The sequence below is a fragment of the Myxine glutinosa genome, chromosome 4 (genome assembly GCF_964187855.1).
Source record: "Myxine glutinosa chromosome 4, kmMyxGlut1.1, whole genome shotgun sequence".
NCBI classification, from domain to species: Eukaryota; Metazoa; Chordata; class Myxini; order Myxiniformes; family Myxinidae; genus Myxine; species Myxine glutinosa.
In genome coordinates this window covers 57,084,860-57,108,253 of record NC_136264.1, presented here as the reverse complement: position 1 = coordinate 57,108,253, position 23,394 = coordinate 57,084,860, and the positions used below count along the sequence as shown (strand labels likewise).

Sequence of the window (23,394 nt, the reverse complement as noted above, 5' to 3'; positions counted from 1 at the left end):
TTGAGTCTGACGGGACACAACAGAGAGTGATCTGTCCAATATAATTTGAGGGCTTTTTTTTTTTTTTTGTATACAAGATCGAGGCTTTTGTAAGAGCTAACATTCATCACAAAAAAAAAGAAACGGACACATAAAAAAACATATAATAAAGGGAGCGGGAGACAAGATGGGGAGAGAGAGGGAAGCACACAAGTACAACATTTGAGAGCAGCGACATCGGGAGACCTGTGGGAGGGAGAGAGCTTGGGGGAAAGAGGCATGGGAAGGGGGGGGGGGGGTGGGAGGGGTATAAAACACATTCACACTGCTAGGACTTCAAGGAAAGAAGTCGGTATTTCAAAAAAGTGGATCTGTGGTGAAATTAACAGGGGTAGAAAAGATCAACGTTTTGGATGGGGGAAGAAAAGAGATGGTGGTGAACAGCTGTTTTAAAGACCTGGAGGGAGGAGTGGGATTGAAGAGAGCGAGGGAGTTTGTTCCAGAGGTGGAAGAAAAGAGGAATGAAAGAGTGAAGGTGAGCAGAGTCTTGATTTCGGCAGTTTCACCAGAAGATGGTTGCTTTCAGATCTTGTGCGACCAGTAGGAATATTTGCGGGACAGAGCACAGAGAGAGCTGGGGGAGCAAGGATGGAGAGGAGTCCATAGAAGACAGAAAGTCCACCAACCTGCCTGCGGTGAGTGAGTGAAAGGCCCTCAGAGTTAGCTTCATCACGGGAGATTCCAATGATTCTGAAAGCTTTGGTTTCAACCACGTGAAGCCGAGCGAGGTGTGAGGCAGGCGCACCAGCCCAGAGGGGAGAGCAGTGTTCCATTTAGCTGTGAATGAAAGCCTTGTATGTGGTGAGGAGCTCAGGTGTGCCAAGGAAGGACTTCACACGACGGAGGATGCCCAGTCGGCGACTGACTTTGGAGGCCAGCTTGGAAATGTGGTTTTCTCAGGAAAGATCATGGCGGATAGTGAGACCCAAAAGCTTGAGTGACAGAACTTCTTGGAGAGGATTGTTGAGAAAGTAGATGGGAGGGTTGTCCAGTCGGTCTTTTTGGAGAGACATAGTAAGGGTAAGAGTGTGAGATTTGTCAGGATTGAAAGACATGTTCCACTTGTTTGACCAGTCTGTGATTTTGTCCAGGTCTGCAGAGAGTGAGGAGGCTGCAGACTGCTGTTCTGCGGGATGAGGTATGGAGCGGCAGAGAGTGGAGTCATCAGCAAAGAGATAGAGAGGATTTTCAAGAGAGTCAGAGAGATCATTGATGAGGACCAGCAAAAGCACAGGGCCCAGAACACTGCCTTGGGGAACTCCAGCCTGAACAGGAAGGGGGAGATGAGAGAAATCCATTCAGGGCCACACGTTGACTACGACCAGAGAGGAAGTCCGCCAGCCATGCATGGAGATTTCCATCGATAGCATAGGAGAGTTTGGTGAGCAGTGCTGGGTGCCAGACCGTATCGAAGGTACGTGATATGTCAAGGGAAACAGTTCTGATTTCCTGTTTGGCATTGAGGACCTCCATCCATTGTTGAAACAGCAGAAGCAGCTCTGAAACCAAAATGATGATCAGAGATCAAGCCATTTAATTTAGCTATTAAATAATTCAAAATCCTAATTATGTAACACTACAATTTTTCACTGGTCAAAGGGATGTAAATCAAAATTTGCTGATTAGGGAGTGGGGGTGGTGCCTTCTTTGGGATTGTCCTGGGCAAATCAAGTGAAGCCAAATCTGTGAAACAGTTTCTGGTTGAGTGGACGAAGGAAATGCAGTGGACGTAATACATCTAGAATTTCAAAAGGCAATTGACGATAACATAGAAGGCCGTTTGCTCAGTTTTAGGCTGGCAGAAAGGCTGGTGGAGTGGCTAACTGGTTTGGAAACAAAGAGTGGCTGTCTGGCAATGAGGTTATATGTAATGCGGTACCTCAAAGATCAGTCATTAGGACAGCTATTATACCTCGTCCGACGAAGTCACCGGAGGCATTATGTGTTTTAGGTTGTCCGACCGTCCTTCCGTGATAGGTTTTCATTACCGCGATAACTTGAGAACGGCTGAAGGGATCTTAGTCAAACTTGGTAAAAGTATGTGTAATGGGGTTAAAATGAACTGATTAGATTTTGGGGTCACGAGGTCAAAGGCCAAATGTCAGAGATCATGTCAGGTAAAAAAAATCCTGTTACCACAATAACTTGTGCACCGGTGATGGGATTCTGAACAAATTTGGTTCAGGTATGTATAATGATGTAAAGGTTAACTGATTAGAATTTGGAGTCAAGAGGTCAAAGGTCAAAGTCTGTAATAGGTATTTAACTTGAGAATGGCTGACGTGATCCAATTCGAACTTTGTACAGGTATGTACAGTCACGTGAAAAAGTAAGTACACCCCATGTAAAGTTTTGACTTTTTCAACATATTTCAACATACAGTTATTTGATCTTCATTTCAACAATATTGATAGATAAAGGTGATATAATATAACAAATATCATGAAACATTTACATTTTGTAGTCCATTGTATAATTTAAATAAACATAAATGCAAATTTCGCATGTGGAAAAAGTAAGTACACCCCATGAAATGTTTTTAAAAATCTTTTTAACATATGTGGACATATCAATATTTGATCTTCATTTAAACAGTATCTATAGATAAAGGTGATCGAATTGAACAAAATCAATGTAAAATTGACTTTACAATCATTTATTCAACAACAAATTGTTGCACAGCATGCACAGCTCATTTCAAGTCCCCCCACAACATCTCAATGGGATTTAGATCCGGCCTTTGACTTGGCCATTCCAGAACCCTCCATTTCTTTCTTTTCAGCCATTCCTTGGTGGATTTACTGGTATGTTTCGGGTCATTGTCATGTTGCAAGGTCCACCTTCAACTTTCTGCCAGATGGCCTCACATTATCCTCAAGCACCCTCTGGTACAATGAAGAATTCATAGTGGATTCCATGATGGTGAGTTGCCCAGGCCCTGATGCAGTATAGCTGCCCCAAACCATAATATTTCCACCACCATGCTTTACAGTTGGTATCAGGTTCTTGTGGTCAAATGCTGTCTTTGGTTTTCGCCAAACATGTCTTCTGGTACTGCGGCCAAATAGCTCTACCTTTAATTCACCTATCCAGAGCACATTGTTCCAAAAGTGCTGGGCTTTGCCTCGGTGTTCATTGGCAAACTTTAGTCTTGCCCTGATGTTCTTTCTGGACAGCAACGGTTTCCTCCTGGCACACCTCCCATGTAGATCAAATTTGGGCAGCCTCTTTCTAATGGTAGACTCGTGCACTTTGACATCAACAGTGGCAAGAGCTACCTGTAGGTCCCGTGATGACATTCTGGGGTTCTTAGAGACTTCTTTCAGCATCCTGCGGTCTGCTCTCGGGCTGAACTTGCTGGGGCGGCCAGGCCTGAACAAGTTGGTAGTTGTTTGGAATCGTCTCCACTTGTAGATGATCTTCCGGACAGACAAATGATTGATTTCAAATTGTTTGGAGAAAATTTTAAATCCCTTCCCAGACTCGTAGGCATCTATAACCTTCTTTCTGAAGGTCTCAGAGAGCTCTTTTGATCTAGGCATGGTGACGCCGCACACTTCAACAACAAAGAGCAAACCAAACTAAATGTCTGAGGTTTAAATAAGACACGTTCCTCCAAGATCCTCGAAAAATGATGTTCTAATCATTTGCACCTGAGCTGGTGCACCTATGACCTTTGACCATTTTGCATTTCCTGAGCTGGAAATTTGCATTTATGTTTAATTAAATTATACAATGGACTACAAAATGTAAATGTTTCATGATATTTGTTATATTATATCACCTTTATCTATCAATATTGTTGAAATGAAGATCAAATAGCTGTATGTTGAAAAAGTCAAAACTTTACATGGGGTGTACTTACTTTTTCACGTGATTGCATAATGATGTAAAGATTAACTGATTAGATTTTGGGGGCAAAGTTCAAATGTCAAAGTCTTAATAGGTCTATAACTTGAGAACGGGTGAAGAGATCTAATTCAAACTTGCTACAGGTATGTATAATGATGTAACGGTTAACTGATTAGAATTTGGAGTCAAGACGTCAAAGGTCAAAGAGAAGTATAAAACACAAGGGCACCAAGGACTTCCAGGACAGAAGTTGGAATTTCAAAAAAGTGGATTTGGGGTGAAATTAGCGGGGGTAGAAAAGATCAAGGTTTTGGATGGGGGAAGATAAGAGATGGTGGTGAACAGCTGTTTTAAAGACCTGGAGGTAGGAGTGGGATTGAAGAGAGTGAGGGAGTTTGTTCCAGAGGCGGGAGAAAAGAGGAATTGAAGGAGTGAAGGTGAGCAGAGAGTCTTGATTTTGGCAGTTTAACCATAACAGGGTTGCAGGCAGATCTTGTGCGACCTGTAGGAATATTTGGGGGACAGAGCCCAGAGAGAGCTGGGGGGGCAAGGCCAGAGAGGAGTCGGTAGAAGACGGAAAGACCACCAACCTGCCTGCGGTGAGTGAAAGGCCCTTGGAGTTAGCTTCATCGCGGGAGATTCCAATGATTCTGAACGCTTTGGTTTCAACAGCGTGAAGACGAGCTCGGTGTGAGGCAGGAGCACCAGCCCAGACGGGAGAGCAGTATTCCATTGAGCTGCGGATGAAAGCCTTGTATGTGGTGAGGAGCTCAGGTGTGCCAAGGAAGGACTTCGCACGACGGAGGATGCCCAGTCGGCGACTGGCTTTGGAGGCCAGATTTGAAATGTGGTTTTCCCAGGAAAGATCATGGCAGATAGTGAGACCCAAAAGCTTGTGACAGAACTTCTTGGAGAGGATTATTCAGAAAGTGGATGGGAGGGTTGTCCAATGTCCAGTCGGTCTTTTTGGAGAGACATCGTAAGAGTGCGAGATTTGTCAGGAGAATTTTGTCAGGATTTAAGGCAAACTTGGTGCAAGTATTATAATGATGTAATAATGTGGGCGGAGACATATCAGTCGACGTCGTGGAGTGTCGTTCTAGTTATTTGCATCAACAATTTGGAAAGTGGGGTTAACTCAATACGAGTATGAGCAAGGTTGAGAACACTCGATATGAGCAACGCTCATCATTGGTGTATTGGATGTTTTATGTGGGTGATGTGCAGCCTTGTGGAGACTGTGGGGTGGTCTCTCCTGTTAGAATTGCTTGGACGTTGTATGCTTAATGGCTTTGGTGGTTAAAATAAGGAAAGGGTTAACGTCTGGTGCACGTGTTGGTGGGGTGTGGGTGGCATTGAGGATGTGCCAGGGGTCAGGGGAGGTGGTTTCACTGGTATGGAGGGTTGGGTGATTATGGGTGTACCGAGTGTGCTACTAGCGTTGGATAATGCAGAAAGGGTGGTGACAGTTTGTGTGTGATGGTGACAGTTGAGTGCGGGTGAATGTGGGGTGGCATGCTGTGTGCGGGGAAGGGGTCCAAGTAGGGGGGGGGGGGGGTGGCGTTGTGGTTGGTGCAGTCGATAGATGGGAGTGCTGTGAGAGTGCACAAGGCTCCTATTGTGGGTGATGGGGGCAGTGAGGCATGTATGCCTGACTGTGGGAGCCAGATGGAAGGTGACCAGGAAGATGGTTCTTGTCGTGGATGAGAGTATTCGCGATGTGCCCAGTCCAGCAACTTTAGTTGGATAAAGATCCCACAGTGTCCTTTGTGAAGAATAGGTGAGCCGTCACCTGCACTATGGCTGGGAGAGGGATGGCAAACCACGCCAGCATCACCATGGCCGAGAAACTACTTCGGCATTAAGGAAAAGTTGTAATTATTAAGTTATATCAAACCAAACTGCTCACCAAACTCTCCTCCTATGGTATCCATGGAAATCTCCACTCATGGCTTGTGGACTTCTTCTCTGGTCGTAGTCAACGTGTGGCCCTGAATGGATTTCTCTCACCTTCCCTTTCTGTTCAGGCTGGAGTTCCCCCAAGGTAGCGTTCTGGGCCCTGTACTTTTTCTGGTCTTCATCAATGATCTCTCCGACTCTCTGGAAAATCCTCTCTATCTCTTTGCTGATGACTCCACTCTCTGTCGCTCCATTCCACATCCCTCAGATCGGCAGTCTGCAGCCTCCTAACTCTCTGCATACCTGGACAAAATCACAGACTGGGCAAACAAGTGGAACATGTCTTTCAATCCTGACAAACCTCACACTCTTACTATGTCTCTCTGAAAAGACTGACTGGACAACCCTCCCATCTACTTTCTCAATAATCCTCTCCAAGAAGTTCTGTCACTCAAGCTTTTGGGTCTCACTATCTGCCATGATCTTTCTTGGGAAAACCACATTTCCAAAGCTGGCCTCCAAAGCCAGTCGCCGACTGGGCATCCTCCATCGTGCGAAGTCCTTCCTTGGCACACCTGAGCTCCTCACCACATACAAGGCTTTCATCTGCAACTCAATGGAATACTGTTCCCCCCTCTGGGCCGGTGCTCCTGCCTCACACCTAGCTCGGCTTCACGCTGTTAAATTAAAGCTTTCAGAATCATTGGAATCTCCCGCGATGAAGCTAACTCCAAGGGCCTTTCTCACTCACCGCAGGCAGGTTGGTGGTCTTTCTGTCTTCTACCGACTCCTCTCGGGCCGTGCTTCCCCAGCTCTCTCTGTGCTCTGTTCCCCAAATATTCCTACAGGTCGCACAAGATCTGCCAGCAATCCTCTTCTGTTGAAATTGCCAAGATCTAGGCTCTCTATTCACCTTCACTCCTCTTTTCTCCCTCCTCTGGAACAAACTCCCTCACTCTCTTCAATCCCACTCCTCCCTCCAGGTCTTTAAAACAACTGTTCACCATCTCTTATCTTCCCCCATCCAAAACCTTGATCTTTTCTACCCACGTTAATACACCCCAAATCCACCTCTTTCAATCTCTGACTTAATTCCTGAAATTCCTAGTAGTGTAAATTTGTTTTATAGCCTCAACCCCTTCCCTTCCACAGATCTCCCGATGTCCCTGTTGCCTTCTGTTGTGCTTGTGTGCTTCCCCCTTTCCCCATCTTGTCGACCGCTCCCCTTATGTTTTATGTGTCTGTTTTGTGTGATAAATGTTAGCTTTCACGAGCCTCGATCCTGGATGCAAAAAAAATAAATACAGTTTCAAATTAATCAAAATGTGCGTGTCAAGAAAAAACCCGGGTAGTGCAGGTCAAAATCCCCCAAAAAAAATGAACCCAGGTGGTGTATCGGCAACAAACTGCTGTTTGATCACTCCCAAAAATTTTTTATTTGCTGTTAAGAAATATATAACTTCATTTTTGAGCTCTTTCAAAACGTGCAAGAATAAAAGGTTTCCTTTTTTTTATCGTGATATTTTTACCACGGGCTTTTGCTCGTACAGTATATAATTGTGCATGATAGTCTGGGAAATGATTCCAACAAAATGGGTTAAATGCGCATCACATTTATTGATTTAGATTATACAGTACATTTCCACTTGAAACTTTATTTTGTGAAACGTACTCTCGACAGTGGTGCAAAACAATTGACCAATCATAACATTCAAATACGCAGTTAAGTTTGTCAAATGATAAGACTCAAATAAACGTGTCATTGCTTCTGGAATAATTTTCCGCAGGGGCTTTGCCATCACAAACTGGGGGTTGAAGTTTAGTACGAGGACATTTAAATCATTCTTCTGGTCCCACATAATCTAAAAGTCATTTCTAAATTGGTGTAATCTTTGTTCAGTCATTTCCTTGGTTGCTGCAGCAACAATAAAAAAGTACACATTGTTTGAAGGCCCAGGACAATCACAATGATGTGCCAACAGCATGGCTTCACATTTAAACCAGACTGGGTGTCCAACTTAGCACCAAAACTGTTCTGACAAGACACCACAGAATGCAGAAAGCCCAAGCAGGTTCAAACTGTTGAAACAGAACGGAGCACTACAATGATTTTCTGGGCACATCAAACTGCATCACCCAAGTCCGGAGCTTTGGGGATAAAACTTCCTTCCGCTGCCTTGTTAGACAGTATGGTACCACCCTGTGCACTGCCGTCTCGCTCTGCCTTCAACCACTCCATTTTCTGTTTGTGTTGCTTTATGGCCTCATCCACCCGGACCTCCACCATTTCCTCCGTCAATATGCCATCTTCCGATGCGTATGCTGCTGCCTGTTGAGCAACAGCACCAAAACAAAAACAGGAGCCTTCAAATATGTACCGTATCACAAAGCACCCTTTAAGCCCAGGATGGGGGGTGGGGGGAAATTTCAGCCAAAACGAAAGGCAGGAAATGCAGTGAGAAAAGAAAAATGCTGGCAACATCCTGACCTGCCAGGCTACTCCGAGCTTGGAGATTTCCCGGCCCGACATGCCCTCTGCCTTCTGGGCGATCTGAGAACATTTCTGTCCGTAGTCGAACTGAGCCACCTTCAAGCGCCTGTGAAAGACACATCAAGACTATAATGCCATTACCATTTCATGGATGGGGGGAGGCTCTATTTGGTGGAGATAAAATGTGCCTGTGTGAAACGTGGCAATGAAGGGAAAAAGCACATTTGGCTACACAGAGTCCAAAGGTAACACTGCTTTCAAATTTTGTGGCACTCTGATCACTCTCCATCGAAGGGAATATATATATACACACAACAACAACAGGCATTTTAAAAGGCCATTTTCCCTGCTAGAGCGGGGGTTAGCCTTGCAGTCCCCATGACAATCTTCTCCATCTTGCCCTATTTTCTGCATCTCTCCTCGTTAACCCCCTTGCCCGCATTTCTTCTTCGACCATCTTTAGCCAAGTCTTTCTCGGTCTTCCCCATCCTCTACTTCCTTCCACATTCATTTCCATCACTCTTCTCAACCAGTCACTTTCATCCTTCCTCAACACATGACCAAACCATCTCAAACTGTTTCTCTTCACAGCATCCATCACAGGCTCTATTCCCATCATCTTTCGCAATTCATCATTTGGCTTCCTCTCTCTCAACGATACTCCACACATCCACCGAACCCTTCGCATTTCCACCCTTTCCAGCCTTCGTTGCTGCTCTACGTTCATTACCCATGTCTCGCTCCCATAAATCATAACACTTCTCACACATGCAGCATACACCTTTCCCTTCAGCTTCAACGACACGACACTCCCCTCCTCATCAGCACGCCACTCAGTTCCCGAAACTTCTTCCATGCACATCTCACTCGAGCAACCGTTGCCGAGTCTGATCCACCTTCTCCATTCAGCACGTCTCCTAGGTAACAAAATGTTTTCACACCTTCCAGCTTCACGCCGTCTCCAAGATCCAACTCAACATTTCCTCCATCTGCAGCTCCCTCTGTGCACACCTTACACTTGAATGTAGCTGCCACACTGGTTAATGACCCTCTCAAACCACTACATTTTTGATGAACCCACTCAGCGCACATTGTACATTGAATTGAGTTCACTCTGACACCCTTCCTGCACATAGCACATGGCCAGTTCCCAGTTCTTTCCACTTCACCATATGCTTTACCACTTGCCATCACCTTTGTTTTTCCGATATTCACCTTCAGACCTTTTGTCTCCATACATTCCTTCCACTTGTTCATCTTCTCCTTCAGTCCATCCATACTTTCTGCAATCAACACCAGATCATCTGCATACAACTCCCACGGTAAACCCTCCTCTACGTTCCGAGCCAGCACCTCCATCACAGCTACAAATAGTAGTGGACTTAGTACCGACCCCTGATGCACTCCCACCTTCACCTCAAACTCACCACTGTTCCCGTCCTTCTTCCTTACAGCTGTGCGTGCTCTTTTGTACATTGCCATCACTACTCTGATCAACCATTCCTCCACTCCTAACTTCCTCAATGCCCATGTCACTACTTCACGTGGAAGCATATCGAATGCTTTCTCCAGATCAACAAACCAAAGAAACAACTTCTTCCTCTTCTCCATGTACTTCTCCTGCAACTGCCTCACAATAAAAAGCGCGTCTGTAATATAAAGCTATGATATTTCATATTGCAGTCAGCTTTATTACTTGGGCAAAAGACTGGTGTACCATTGTCCAATTTCCATGAGATCAAGCTTTAGAACCAAACAAGAACCGGGCAGTTGACGGCCACTGATCACGAGTTGGTAGACCAGTGGGCAAGCCGCCCAATCTCTCGAACCTCACCCAGCCTGGAACAAATCAACCCCGATGTGACTGCTCTCCAACCCAACGATACGTCACCACCAGGTACCACCCCTGTAGACCCTGCCCTCCCTTTCCATCCCCTCATTTACGCTCAAAATAGTGACATTAAAGTAACAAGATCAGTGGCTTTTTTTAACCTTCAATGATCGTGCAACTTACCATTTGAAAAGGTCAGTGTTGATTTCATACAGGATGTAATGTAAAAATAATCATCATATTTGTCTTCAGGAATCCAAAATCGATATAAATCACCATTTTCGGCGGATCGTACCCAAATAATAATGGGTTCATTGTTGCATTTCGTATTTGGGTGAAGTTACCATCAAGACTACATTTACCCCTTTAAGGCGTGAAAATTTGAAACAAAGATAAATTCTTGTTTCTTGAACATTAACCTAACACCACAATTTCCCATTAAATCAGAACCTAAACCCAAAGTTACATGCCTGCATTTGAATTAAAATGTTGGTTAATCTTAAAATGATGGTATCACTTTAATGCATCAGGATCTTGTGGAGAACTTTTAAATTAATGTTCAGTACACATATAACCACCATCAAGCAAAAGTTCACTTAGTACCCTGTGCAGAACAAAATTTGATTTCTAGCAACATTTGTGGGGTCCTGCTGCTGGATTAAGATGAGGGTGCTGAAGAGTCATGCACCGAAAGGACTGCACAGTGTCTATATGGAAAGTCTACTACACCCTCTTTCAAATTTTTCACCTTTTGTTGCCTTTCAGCCTGGTTTCCACCTTTATTTACGCAACCTAACCGACAACTTCCAAGTGAAAAACTTCTACAAATTTCAGAAAATAAATTAAAAATACAAAACTAGAATAGCTTGGTTGGACAAGTGACCACCCCACTGAGTTAATACCTTGGTGGAAGCACCTTTGACAGCAATTAAAGCTGTGAGTCTGTTGGAATAGGTCTCTACCAACTTTGCACACCTTGATTGGGCAATATTTGCCAATTCTTCTGCACAAAACTGTTCAAGCTCAGTCAAGTTGCATGGGGAGTATTGATGGACAGTAATCTTCAAGTCATGCCACTGATTTTCAATTGGATTTAGGTCAGGGCTCTGATTGGGCCACTCTTGGGCATTTATCCTTTTGCTCCTTAGCCATTCCAGTGTAGCTTTGGCTGTGTGTTTTGGGTCGTTGTCATGCTGAAAGGTGAGCTTCCGTCCCAATTTCAGCTTTCTTGCAGAGGGCAGCAGATTTTCCTCTAGGATTTTCTGTATTTTGCTCCATCCATTTTACCTTCTACCCTTACAAGTGCCCCAGTCCCTGCTGACGAGAAACATCCCAATAACATGATGCTCCCACAACCATGCTTCACAGTAGGGATGGTGTTCTTTGGGTGATGTGCCGTGTTGGGTTTGTACCAAACGTAACGTTTTTCATTTCAGCCAGAAAGTTCCATCTTGGTTTCGGCAGACCACAAAACGTTTTGCCACATGGATTCAGAATCTCCGGAGTGGTTTTTTGCATACCTCAAACGGGACTCAATGTGGGATTTTTTGAGTAATGCCCTTCTTCTTGCCACCCTACCGTATAGGCCAGATTTGTGGAGTGCTTAGGATATTGTTGTCACATGCACACAGTGACCAGTCTTTGCCATAAAGGCCTGTAGCTCTTTCAAAGTTGCCGCTGACCTCTTGGTGTTCTCTGTGTTCAGTCTCCTCCTTGCTTGATCATCCAGTTTGGAGGGACGGCCTGATCTAGGAAAGGTCTTGGTGGTATCATACGTCTTCCACTTCTTAATGATTGTCCTGACTGTGCTTAAAGGGATATTCAAGGCCTTTGAAATATTTTTATACCCATCCCCTCATTTGTGCCTTTCCACAGCTTTATCCCAGAAGTCTTTTGAAAGCTCCTTGGTGCTCATGGTTGAGTCTTTACTGTGAAATGCACTACCCACAGAGGAAACCTACAGGAATAGATGATTTTATCCTGAAATAAACAGAATCACTACAATTTAACACAGGTGGAGGCCAATTAACTTGGTGTGCGATTTTGAAGGTGATTGGTTACACCAGTGCTTATTTACAATTGTTATTATAAGGGGGGTAGACACTTATCCAACCAAGATATTCTAGTTTTGTATTTTTAATTAATTTTCTGAAATTTGCAGAATTTGTTTTCCACTTGGAAGTTATGGGTTACGATGTAAATAAAGGTGGGAAAAGTTTGATTTAATGCATTATAATTCCAGGATATGAATGAATGAATGAATGATCGTTTTAAGGCCATTTTCCCCGCTAGAGCAGGGGTTAGCCTTGCGGGCCCCATGACAATCATGGTTCCCTTTTTGAGGCAATGTTTTTACGGCCGGACGCCCTTCCCGACGCCAACCCATGGTCGCCTCTTACGATGCGCAGGGATACGGTGCACCTATTCTAAGCCGGGGTACACACCGGGATCATTCATCCCAGCAAGCTGGTACTCAATTTGCCAACCTCGGAAGGATGACAGGCTGAGTCAACCCCCCGGTGTTAATTTAGCGATCGACCGGGATTCGAACCCAGGATCCTAGCATCCCAAGCCGGCACCCTAACTGCGAAGCCAACACCAGGCTATTTAGGTCAGGATTTAGGTCAGGATAGAAGGATAGAAGGCAACAAAAGGTGAAAAATTTGAAAGGGCATGTAGACTTTCTATCGGCATTGTATATGAGGGTGCTAAATCCGATGCAGGTGATATTGCTGATGAGTCGTGGGAGTCCTGACCTGGAAGGCACAGGTGAGGTTGCTGATGATTCATGCAATGAGGGGGAGGCAGGACAGACTGGAGAGGGTGCTGATGCTCTTGAGGTGGAGGGACCACAGCGGAAGAAATGCGTGATGGAGAGCTACCTGGCAGTTTGTCGCAGGTTTCGATGAACCTTTTTGTATGGGAGCATCACGTCATCCAACCCCCTCTCAAACTTAAGGTAATGCGCCATGACCTGGTCGGCTTCTTGCACCCTGTCGGAAATTGCCTGCATGTCCTGCAACACCTCACCCAGGAACTTGACCGTGAGGATGGACTTTGGCACCTCTTCCTTCTCAATACTGCCCGCCAGAAACCATTGTAATGGCATCCAACTCCTCCTCGGTGAGTTCATCTCCATGCGAGGTGATAAAATCCTCCAACTCCTCAGGCTCCATGTTGCCAAAGCATTCCCCTCCCATCTGCCGTGCTAACCTGACGATTTCATTTCTCTCCACTGTGTTGTCTGGATATCCTGTGAAGTTTTTCACTGCCTGTGGCCACAAGTTATGCCAGCAGTCGATGGTGGAGGCTCTCACCTCATCCAGCGACTCATTGATGGCACCGATGCAGTGGACAATGTTGAACTCTTTCCAACACTGCCCTATGGTGATCCCTGGGTCGGACTATATCGCATCCAGAATGCGGAGAAAGATGCGGTGGGTGTAATAAGTTTTGAATGTGGAGATTACATCTTGGTCGAGCTGCTGGATCAGAGGTGGTGTTGGGCGGCAGGAAGATCACCTCGACGTTCGGGTGAGCCATGTTGAGGTTCGCGCGGTGGCCTTGAGCATTGTCGACAAGCAATAGAACCTTGAACACAAGGTTTTATTTCGCCAGATATCTCTCCACCTGAGGGAAGAAACAATTATGAAACCAGTCCACGAAGATTGCTGCCGTCACCCACGCCTTCCTGCTGGCCCTCCAAAACATCGGCAGCATTTGTTTGTTCTCGTCCCTGAGAGCACATGTGTTCAGTGAACAACAGTACAACATTATGGGTTTTGTCATACAGTCCCATTTTGCATTTGAGCAGAGGAGGAGAGATACCCAGTCCTTGGCAACTTTTAATCCCAATGCTGGCTGTCCCCTCGTGCTTCGAGATTAAAGTTCTCGTGAGCATTTTTTTCTTCCAGAAAAGGCTGGTCTCATCTGTATTGAAGACCTGCTCTGGCAGGTACCCCTTATCGTCAATCAGTTGCACAAGTTGAGCAGAGAAGGTTTTGGTCGTGTCGTGGTCCGCGGAGGCATGCTCGCCTGTGAGCTTTATATTTTCAGACCATGTGCTTCTTGAAGCAGTGAAACCATCCCCTGCTTGCTGCGAATGAACTGGGGCTGCTTGTACCCTTATAGCTGAGTGCACCTGGCTCGTAAATAACTCTCGTCTTTGCACGAATGAGATGTCCACTCAAAGGCATGCTCTTCTGTGCGTTGTCCGCCATCCGTTTTCTGTGGATGGCCCAGAACTGGGCGCCCACATTGGTGCTCGGTACAGCGCTCGCCGCAACACTGTTTGAGATCACCGTCTCATTCTTCCGTATGTAGTGAACGGTGGATTCATTCATGCCATAATGCCTGCCCACAGAGGCTCATTTTGAAAGCCGGTCCAGCAGCTCCACTTTCTGGCTCAGGCTCATCGCTTTCTTCTGCCTCTTGGCAGTCGATGCATCTCCGGCACTGGTCTTGCGCTTGGGAGCCATGATTGAATGATGAGCAGAGTGAAGCAAAAACACAGGGTCAACACAATGGGACAAGAAGAATGAGTGAGACCCAGGACACGGTGGACATAAGTACACATGCGGGCATTGTGGGCAGCTGGGGGAGGGGGGAGGGGGAGTGAGTAGTCTGCCCATTATTTGTGGGGGATGTTATCAGGTGATGCCATATTCCGCAGCTGATAACAAATGGGGTGAAGCATTTTCATTGTGCAACTCATGGGCATAACGTGTTATGCAGCAAGTGGTAGATGTGGTGAAGCGTTTTCATTGTGTAACATCTCGGATGATGCGATATTGAGTAGTTGGCAGGTAACACCACCAATAGATGTGATGGAGCATTTTCATTCTGTACAGTAACTTGTGGGAGATTACGTGTTAGGCAGCTGGTGGGACATGCAGCGAAGCTATGTTTATCGTGTGAATGGTGGGACATGCCACGCAGCTCACTTACAGCGCGGTGAAAATATTTTTATGCGGACACGAAAAGCTGTGAATACGTAAAGCACAGGGCCACGAATGGAGAAGCAGGTCACATTTTATCAACCACGAATACGCGGAAAATGCTAATGTTGGGACCATGAATGTAGGGGTCCGACTGTATAATGGGGAAGAGAGTTTTCCAAATTTCTCACTTTTGCATTTAAGGCCCAAAATAAAAGTACAGAATAAGATCACAGAAAATTCCACCACATCCATACCATACCATCGTCAATTGTCATGAAAGGCCATCGATTATGAAAGGCCAGTGATTATGCAATGGGGTATTGGGGGGGGGGGTGGAGGGGACCGCAGATTTTGAAATAAGCCGATTAGTGTCGTGTGCTAGGGTTTAACAACTATGTTCTTTGCGTTAAAGGTATACTTAATGTAGGGTCAATTCGACTCCTTTTCAAAAACATTTGGATAAGCAGAGATGATTACACCGTTCCAGCTGCAGTTCTTCAAGACATCGAGTCATGTTCTAATCATGTGTACAAAGCGGTAGGCAGGGCAGTACAGCTAGGTACACGCCTGAGAAACACTCACTGCTTGCCTTCAGAGGCCGGCTGTAGCACATAGCGGTCGAAGTAGAGACGCACGAGACGCTCGCGCTCTTCAAGGCCCGGGAGTGCGAAATGCACAATTTCGTCTACCCTGTCATTGATGGCCCAGTCAAACTGCTCGGGCTGGTTGCTGGCAAGTACCAGCATAAACCTAGGTCGGGCATATACAACCCACAAATGGTAATCAAGTACCACCTTAAAAGGTCAAACAAGCATTTGATAATTAAATCTTCATTTTAATCACTTACTTCTTGCTCTGCTCCCCAGTGCGGTAGAGAAAGGCATTGAGCGTGGCACGCAGATCCTCACTGATTCGCTCCTGGAAGGCAAGATATATCAGAGAACATATTTACTCTTGGATCAAAACAAAAGCAAACATTTATTTGGGTGGCCAAAGCTCTGTTCCTTTGATCTAATAAATCAATCCCATATTATGAAGAGCAGTCCGAAGCTTTGCAAGAGCAACTAGAATGAGTAAAGATTGCATGCACTCTCCCAGAATTGTTTTGTGGTACATACTTCATAGACATACTCTAATTGTATGTACTTTAACTTTATAGAGGAACTCTGTTGAAAACAAGACCGAAACTCCAACAGCGGCGTAGCCTGGCTTGTAAAATATAATAAACCACAAGTTTGGAACAACCAGGACTCTTCATAGAGCTGGCCGACACACAGACACATGAAAGCCCACAGAATCTTGTTTCTCACGGTCTGAGAGCCCTTTAGGTGCTTTTTTTTGCAAACTCCAAGCGGGCTTTCATGTGTCTTTCACTGAGGAGAGGCTTCCATCTGGCCACTCTGCCATAAAGCCCAGATCGGTGAAGTGTTGCAGTGATGGTTGTCCTTCTGGAAGTTTCTCCCATCTCCACGGGTCTCTGGAGCTCAGCCAGAGTGACCATCAGGTTCTTGGTCACCTCTCTTACCAAGGCCCTTCTCCCCCGATTGCTCAGTTTGGCCGGGCGGCCAGCTCTAGGAAGAGTCCTGGTTGTTCCAAACTTCTTCCATTTAAGAATTATGGAGGCCACTGTGCTCTTGGGAACATTCAATGCAGCAGAAATTTTTTTGTAGGCTTCCCCAGATCTGTGCCTTGACACAATCCTGTCTCTGAGCTCTGCAGGCAGTTCCTTCGACCTCATGGCCTGGTTTTTGCTCTGATATGCAGTCAGCTGTGAGACCTTATATAGACAGGTGTGTGCCTTTCCAAATCATGTCCAATCAATTGAATTTACCACAGGTGGACTCCAATCAAGGTGTAGAAACATCTCAAAGATGATCAAGAGAAATGGGAGGTACCTGAGCTAAATTTCAAGCGTCATTGCAAAGGGTCTGAATACTTATGTAAATGTGATATTTCAGTTTTTTCTTTTTAATAAATTGGCAAAATTTTCTAAAATCCTGTTTTCTCTTTGTCATTATGGGGTATTGAGTGTAGATTGATGAGGGAAAAAAATGAATTAAAACGATTTCAGCATGAGGCTGCAACATAACAAAATGTGAAAAAAGTGAAGGGGTCTGAATACTTTCTGAATGCACTGTATGATTAGCTTTTTAAACAGTCACTATTGGTGTTTTTAACATTAAACAAAGAAATTTGGAGGAATGCCGACATCAATGAGGTAAGTTTTACTTACAGAACTGAGTGAAGATCTACTGTAATGTATTGTTGCGGTTTTGAGAACCCACACAGGTAACATCATTAAACGTTGAAGGTTGCACCCCATAGTTAGGCCACAAGCAACACGTAGGTCACCTTAGAACGTTAGTTATTTCATAGTATGAGTTTAGGATAAGGCCATTCCCAATAGTTGCGTCTGCGTTGTGTAAAACAAATAAGAGTAGGCCCCGTTCGTCCATTTTGCAGCCACCCTCCAAATCGACCTCGTTGGGCAGCATCCATCCCGCACCCTGATTTGGCTAATACACCTCCTTTGCCAGCAGCGTACGCTGCCCTTGGGCTGCCGCTCGAACCAGCCCAAATGCCACGTGGTAAGGCCCGAAAAGGGGGCGGAGCGCAAGGGTGGGGGTGTGGCCATGTCAAGCAGCCGTCAAAGGCAGAGCCGGTAAGCCCTCAACAGCCAATCAGGGCTGAGGCGACATCGCCTGACAGGGTGTGGCTGGACATTCCAGAGGGTTCGCTGGGCATGGCAATAAAACACCTTGCGCGAGGCCCCCACCTCAGTTGAGTGACGAGAGCAGACCCGCTGAATTCAGTTGAGTTATGAGGACGGACGCAACTGCAATCATTGTGAACGAGTTATGAGAAGGGAGAGGCGCTCATCAGTTGCGGTATCCAGTTACGAGGAGGAGAGACGCGCGGTGACAAGCCTTAAAAAGGATTGCTTGCACTTTACAAAGGACGCGCGTGGCACGCATTGCAGAGGACTGCAGCGTGCAGAAGGACTTTTGTGGGAAGGCACCATTGGTAACATCATTGGGGGAGCGGCGCATGGTACATAGCAATACCGGGAGCGCGTATAAAGGTGCCGGTACACCTATTGCGTACGCGATATAATCGCCAGCCAACCGACCTTTCCCCGATATATAACTGTCCGCCTCGCGCCTACACCACGCGGAGAATTGCCTGCCATCACCATCTGCATGGTACGAGTCAGGGACCGGACGAGCTGTGGACCCTTGGACCCTCAACCCGACCATCTACAAACCCCGTGTGAGTGAGCCTGAGAGTGAGTCTGAGTGTGAACGGGCCCCTGTCCAGGGATAAGTATAAGACTGTATAAGGATGCCCTGTGTATCTGCTTCTTCCTCTTCATTGTACATTGCTCTTTCTTTTCCTCTTCTTCCTGTGTAAATAATTAATAAACCAATCTGTTCTTCCTGTTTTCCTCTCAATTCGACCGTATCAGTTTTTTTCCTCAATTGGGTAAGCGTGGCACGATTAAGAACCGCTCGAATTGGGTTTAGTACCTGTTAACGGCCCGAATCGCGGCTCGCTTCGCTCGGCGTGTCCACTAACGCCGTGGTTCGGGTGGGGTTATTTCCTTGCTTCACGGCCGGTGTTCGTACTTAGGTAATAGGACTAATTCGACCAACAACCCTATTTAACACCGACCAGAAGGAACGTAATAGCCCCGGGATCGCGTCGGCTAGTAAAAAGGACAAGGGGATTAATCCCCCCTTGATAAGGGGAAGGCCGACGTTTGGAGATCCATAACAGTATGTACCCCACAAGGATTGGGTTAATAACATGCTATCAAAAAACCGAGGCGAATTCCTTACTTCCACGGTTGTTCGTACCGTACACCGCTTATCATCGATTCATGAACCATGCACCGCTTCAATCCATTAACGTTGTATTCATGACATTGGGATTAAAGTGTTGTGGTCATATTTACTATATTACTATTATTACTATTACTATTACAAAAACGATACAACTGAAATGAAACTTCTGTATTAAGAAACCTGGGCTTAATTTGTCCAAAACGTCCCGAAGGTGAGGCATGAGGCCTAAGGCCTATACGTACCGTTTTGTTGGAAGAGACGTAACACCGATGCTTTCGATATTTGATGGTCATTTTAACAATCGCTTTGTTTGTGTTTCACACTAAATGAAAAACGAAAAGGTAGAGCATGGCGATTGTGATTTATGACAGGTTCGACGATATGTTCGGCGTGAACAAAATTGGAATCAAAATGCCGGTGGAGAGCCAGCCACCGTAATGACATCAGATGTAATCACATCACCCTGTCATGTGACCAGATCCTCAGCTCTGATTGGTATACGTTTGAGGGGATATACAGACGGACAAACACTGTTCTAGACGGCTTTGCCCTATGAGCTATGCCGTAAAAAGAGAACGTGTACTACTGGCTCCCACAAGGTGGCGTTTATGACCTACGTCAGCACATTCAGTGTGCAGACAGAGATAAACAAACAAACAAACAAACAAACAAACAAATGGACTCAAATGCAATACCCTCTGCTTTGGCAAGGGTAACAAGGGCCAAGTCTGGACAAATAGCCACTAAAACCTAATTGTTTAAAGCATGGCACATGCAGTAGTTTTCCTGATAATACCAATCTGAAAGAGTGAATAATCACATGCACAGGCAAAATAGGGAAATACCGTTGCTCTCTTTCTCAGGAAGGCATCAGCTTCATCCACAAATAACAACAACCTGGAGGAGAGATAGAGCAGAGATGCAGCCCTAATGTTATAGTCTTGCATAAACTTGCTCGAGTTGAATCCCGACATCTTTGTCAGTTTCCTATTTGCATGTGTTTAAAAATAATAACAATTTAATTAGTGCAAACTGATTTTAGAGCTACTCAAAACAAAATATAACATTTCACAAATATAATCTGGAAATTATGGTGTACCCCTGTCTGCTGGTGGATGCCCAATCGAAAACCTTGTGCATGGCAGTAACACCATCCCTGCCCATGGGTGCCACATCTCCACCAGTCATGATGGCGTAGTCCATCCCTGAGTGCGTAGCTAGTTTCTGATAGAAAGTTGGGGGTGGGGTTGGAGGGGTCAGGACACTGTCTAAATTTGATCCGAGGAAGAGGATTAAATCTTCAATTTTGTCAAGCCACAAACATGCGTGCAACATAGTTATAAGTGATTGCCTAAAGAGTGCTCAAGCGGAAATTTACAACCAACAAAATAGGCAGTGACGTAGTAATGCATCAAATATTAAATCTTCAAGTTTTTTGTTACTTCCTCTAAAATGTGCAACATTCTGCAAAAAGTACAATTGGATTTGATTCTTCAACAAAATATTTCATTATATGTCAAATTCATATAAATGGCGCTGAGGTATTGAACGGAAGTGATAGTAAATTGAGGTTGTCCCATGGCCTACTACAATGGCAATTCTCAACTGCCTCGGCCACCTCAATTCAGTGACCAAACGGATGTGCCGCCTTCTGCCCATTCCCACTGACGAATATTTGATCAAACAAGTCAACTATCTCACACTCATGACAATCACATTGGTGTGCTGGGAATAAATAGAATCAGCTGGTATATTGCAATACTTTGGTTTGGAAAAAGGAACACACCAAAAATTAATTAATTAATTAAAGATTAAAATTAGAGATGCACACACACACCTTGGCGAAAAGGGTTTTGCCCGTTCCAGGAGGGCCATACATCAAGATGTTTCGGTACAGACCCTTGTTTCTTTTGGTGTTGCGTGTCGCTATCGCAATATCCCTGACTTGGGATTCGAGTTTCGGCTGCAATAAACGAATAGGCAAAGTGCAAATTCAAAAAATACATACGGCATTGGGGCGTAACTCGAGTTCAAACATAAATATTCAAACATAACCATTGCACTTCAGTGGTTGAATCATCAGGATCTTCTCGGATGGCTACTTACACTGAGAACAACTCCTTCCAAAGCATCCAGGGGCTTGCTGAAAAGACGCCTCCCCACCTAAAAAAATTGAGAGCGATTCAGAAATGAAAAAGTTTATTTCGACATTTATGATGGATTACAGGGTGAAATGTTAAGGTGGCAGTCGCAGTTCTCTGCAACCAGGTCTTCTGGCTATGTTTTAAATATTTAATGAGGTTCTAAAAAACAAACAAAAAAAAAAAAAACACAAACAGCCAAACAAGGCCTTCATTCACAGCATCATGGATTATGCCTCGTGACCATTAGCTCTTTAGGGCTGGCAGGATGGCCGAGATATTCACAACACTTGCCTCTAGAAGCTGTTCGAATCTCAGCCCAGCTATAAATTGTCATTCTGGTGTTTCATTAGCAGGGTGATTCATGAATGTGTGTGCCGTCCCTCGGATGGATGATAAACTGGGTGTCACATCTGCCAGCATTAGTTGGTGAGCATTAACGATCCGGTGGTGTCCTTCACAAAGAGTAGGTAAGCATTTGCCGATACCCGGAACAAATTACAAATTACAGATTTTCCTAACCAGCAGGGGCATTGCATCAGCAATACTGCCACGCCCCCGGGCAATGATGCAACCCAGCAACTTTGTGCTGCACACTATATACAGACTTGGCATTTAATATGGAATATATATTTTTTTTCTTGACTTGGGTTTCCTTTCTGAACTCAGTATATCAATCTGGTGAGTTTCTTTTACGCTTCGGTGATTTCTTTGTTAAAAGAACGATGTCACTGATTGTCTGTCGCAGCAAGAACTCAATAACAGGATTATATCACAGGTGGCATGACAAAATGTACGGACAGGTACATTTGATGATTGGCTTCACAATCGGGTATATAAGGGTTGTTGCGTTCTGTATTAGTGGAAAACAACTGCTGCACATCAACAAAAGTTATTGCCGCTTCCTCTGGAGATGGTCCGTCAACTCGACAATGCTGTTTGTCATGCAGTGGTGGCTTTACGAAATTCCGGCATGAAACAGCGTGCTATTGCTCGGCAGTATGGCATCACTCAAGGTCAGGTGTCAAAGATCCCGAAACGAAATGCTCAGAGGGGTGTCCCTACTCCAATATCGAGGCCAGGACGTCCCCGCAGAACCACAAGGAGGGATGATCGCCAGCTACACCGGTTAGTCCGCAATAGCCGTACCAAGTCAGCTAATCGGCTTAGGGCTGAGTGGCAGCAACTGACAAATGTGCCTGTATCCAGAAGGCAAGTCAACCAACGACTGGTTCAAGCAGGCTATTGTGCCAGGCATCCCCTGAGAAAGCCACGCCTGACAAGACAACACCACCAGCGCTGATTGCAGTGGGCCAGAGAGCACCGTCAATGGCAGCCAGGACACTGGAATCACGTGATCTTCAGTGACGAGTCTTGATTTCTGGTCTATCGTCAAGATGGCCATGTCCGAGTGCGCAGCCAAGTGCATGAAGCCTACAACGAAGATTGTATAGTGCCAAGAGTCTAAACTGGAGGTGGTGGGGTGACCATTTGGGCTGCTTTTCATGCAGGGGGCAAAACTGACCTGGTTGTTCTGAATGGAAACCTGAACCAGTTCAAGTACAGGGCCATTCTGGAAGAAACATTGCTTCCATTTGCTCGTGCAGCCTTTCGAGGAAACTTTGTCTTCCAAGATGACAATGCATGGCCTCATCGTGCTTGCATGATCCAACACTTTCTTGCTGACCGTGGTGTAGAGCATATGGAGTGGCCTGCCATGTCCCCGGATATGAATCCGATAGAGAACTTGTGGGCAGAATGAACGCGTCAAATCGACAACTTGGACCAGCAGCCTACCTCTGTGCATGAATTGCAGCAGGCTATTGTCACTGCATGGCAAGCGATTCCTGTCCAAAGCTTTGCAAATCTCGTGAACAGCGTTCCTCAACATGTGTGTGCTCTCCTGAATGCTCGTGGGGGTTACACGACATACTGAACTGTAATTTTACTGTCCGTAATCCCAGCCGTAATTGAACTTTTGTTTTTGCTAAAAAAAAAATTGGCTAATGTGCAAAATAAAGAAATACTTCTGGAAAACGTACAGAAGTTTAACACAGTACTGTCCGTGAATTGAGTTCGATATCAGTTTACATCACTTTCAAGGATCAATTTATTTGCTTCGAAATGTCAAATGTGGTTTTTGTTTCTTTTAAAAGTCACATTAACAAAATCTAGAATAATTTCAACATAATTACAATAAACTTTTGGTTCTAAGTCAACTTGAAAAGTAAGTTCACCCCCACAAAAAAAAATTCCATATTAAATGCCAAGTCTGTATATATTTCACCTTCGGCGGCGGCACCACACGCACCACACACACACACACACACACACACACACACACACACACACACAC

General features: G+C 45.2%; 1 protein-coding gene across 1 annotated transcript; it reads right to left on the bottom strand.

Annotated features, from left to right (window-relative positions):
* Nucleotides 1-7,387: 7,387 nt before the first annotated feature.
* Nucleotides 7,388-21,144, bottom strand: LOC137424670 (ATPase family AAA domain-containing protein 3). Its single transcript, XM_078775724.1, has 8 exons — nucleotides 21,004-21,144; nucleotides 20,735-20,860; nucleotides 19,997-20,121; nucleotides 19,743-19,794; nucleotides 15,900-15,970; nucleotides 15,635-15,802; nucleotides 8,279-8,387; nucleotides 7,388-8,119 (listed from the first exon to the last, which is right to left on the bottom strand). The coding sequence occupies exons 2-8, from the start codon at nucleotides 20,774-20,776 to the stop codon at nucleotides 7,913-7,915; spliced, it is 774 nt and encodes a 257-aa protein (XP_078631850.1). The 5' UTR covers nucleotides 20,777-20,860; nucleotides 21,004-21,144; the 3' UTR covers nucleotides 7,388-7,912.
* Nucleotides 21,145-23,394: the final 2,250 nt, after the last annotated feature.

Coding starts and splice junctions, on each gene's coding strand:
- LOC137424670 (XM_078775724.1), bottom strand. CDS start 20,776: ATGTATGGCCCTCCTGGAACGGGCAAAACCCTTTTCGCCAAG. Junction 19,795..19,996: donor GCATCCACCAGCAGACAGGG/GTACACCATAAT, acceptor TCTCTCCTCCAG/GTTGTTGTTATTTGTGGATG. Junction 8,388..15,634: donor CCGGCCTCTGAAGGCAAGCA/GTGAGTGTTTCT, acceptor TGTCTTTCACAG/GCGCTTGAAGGTGGCTCAGT.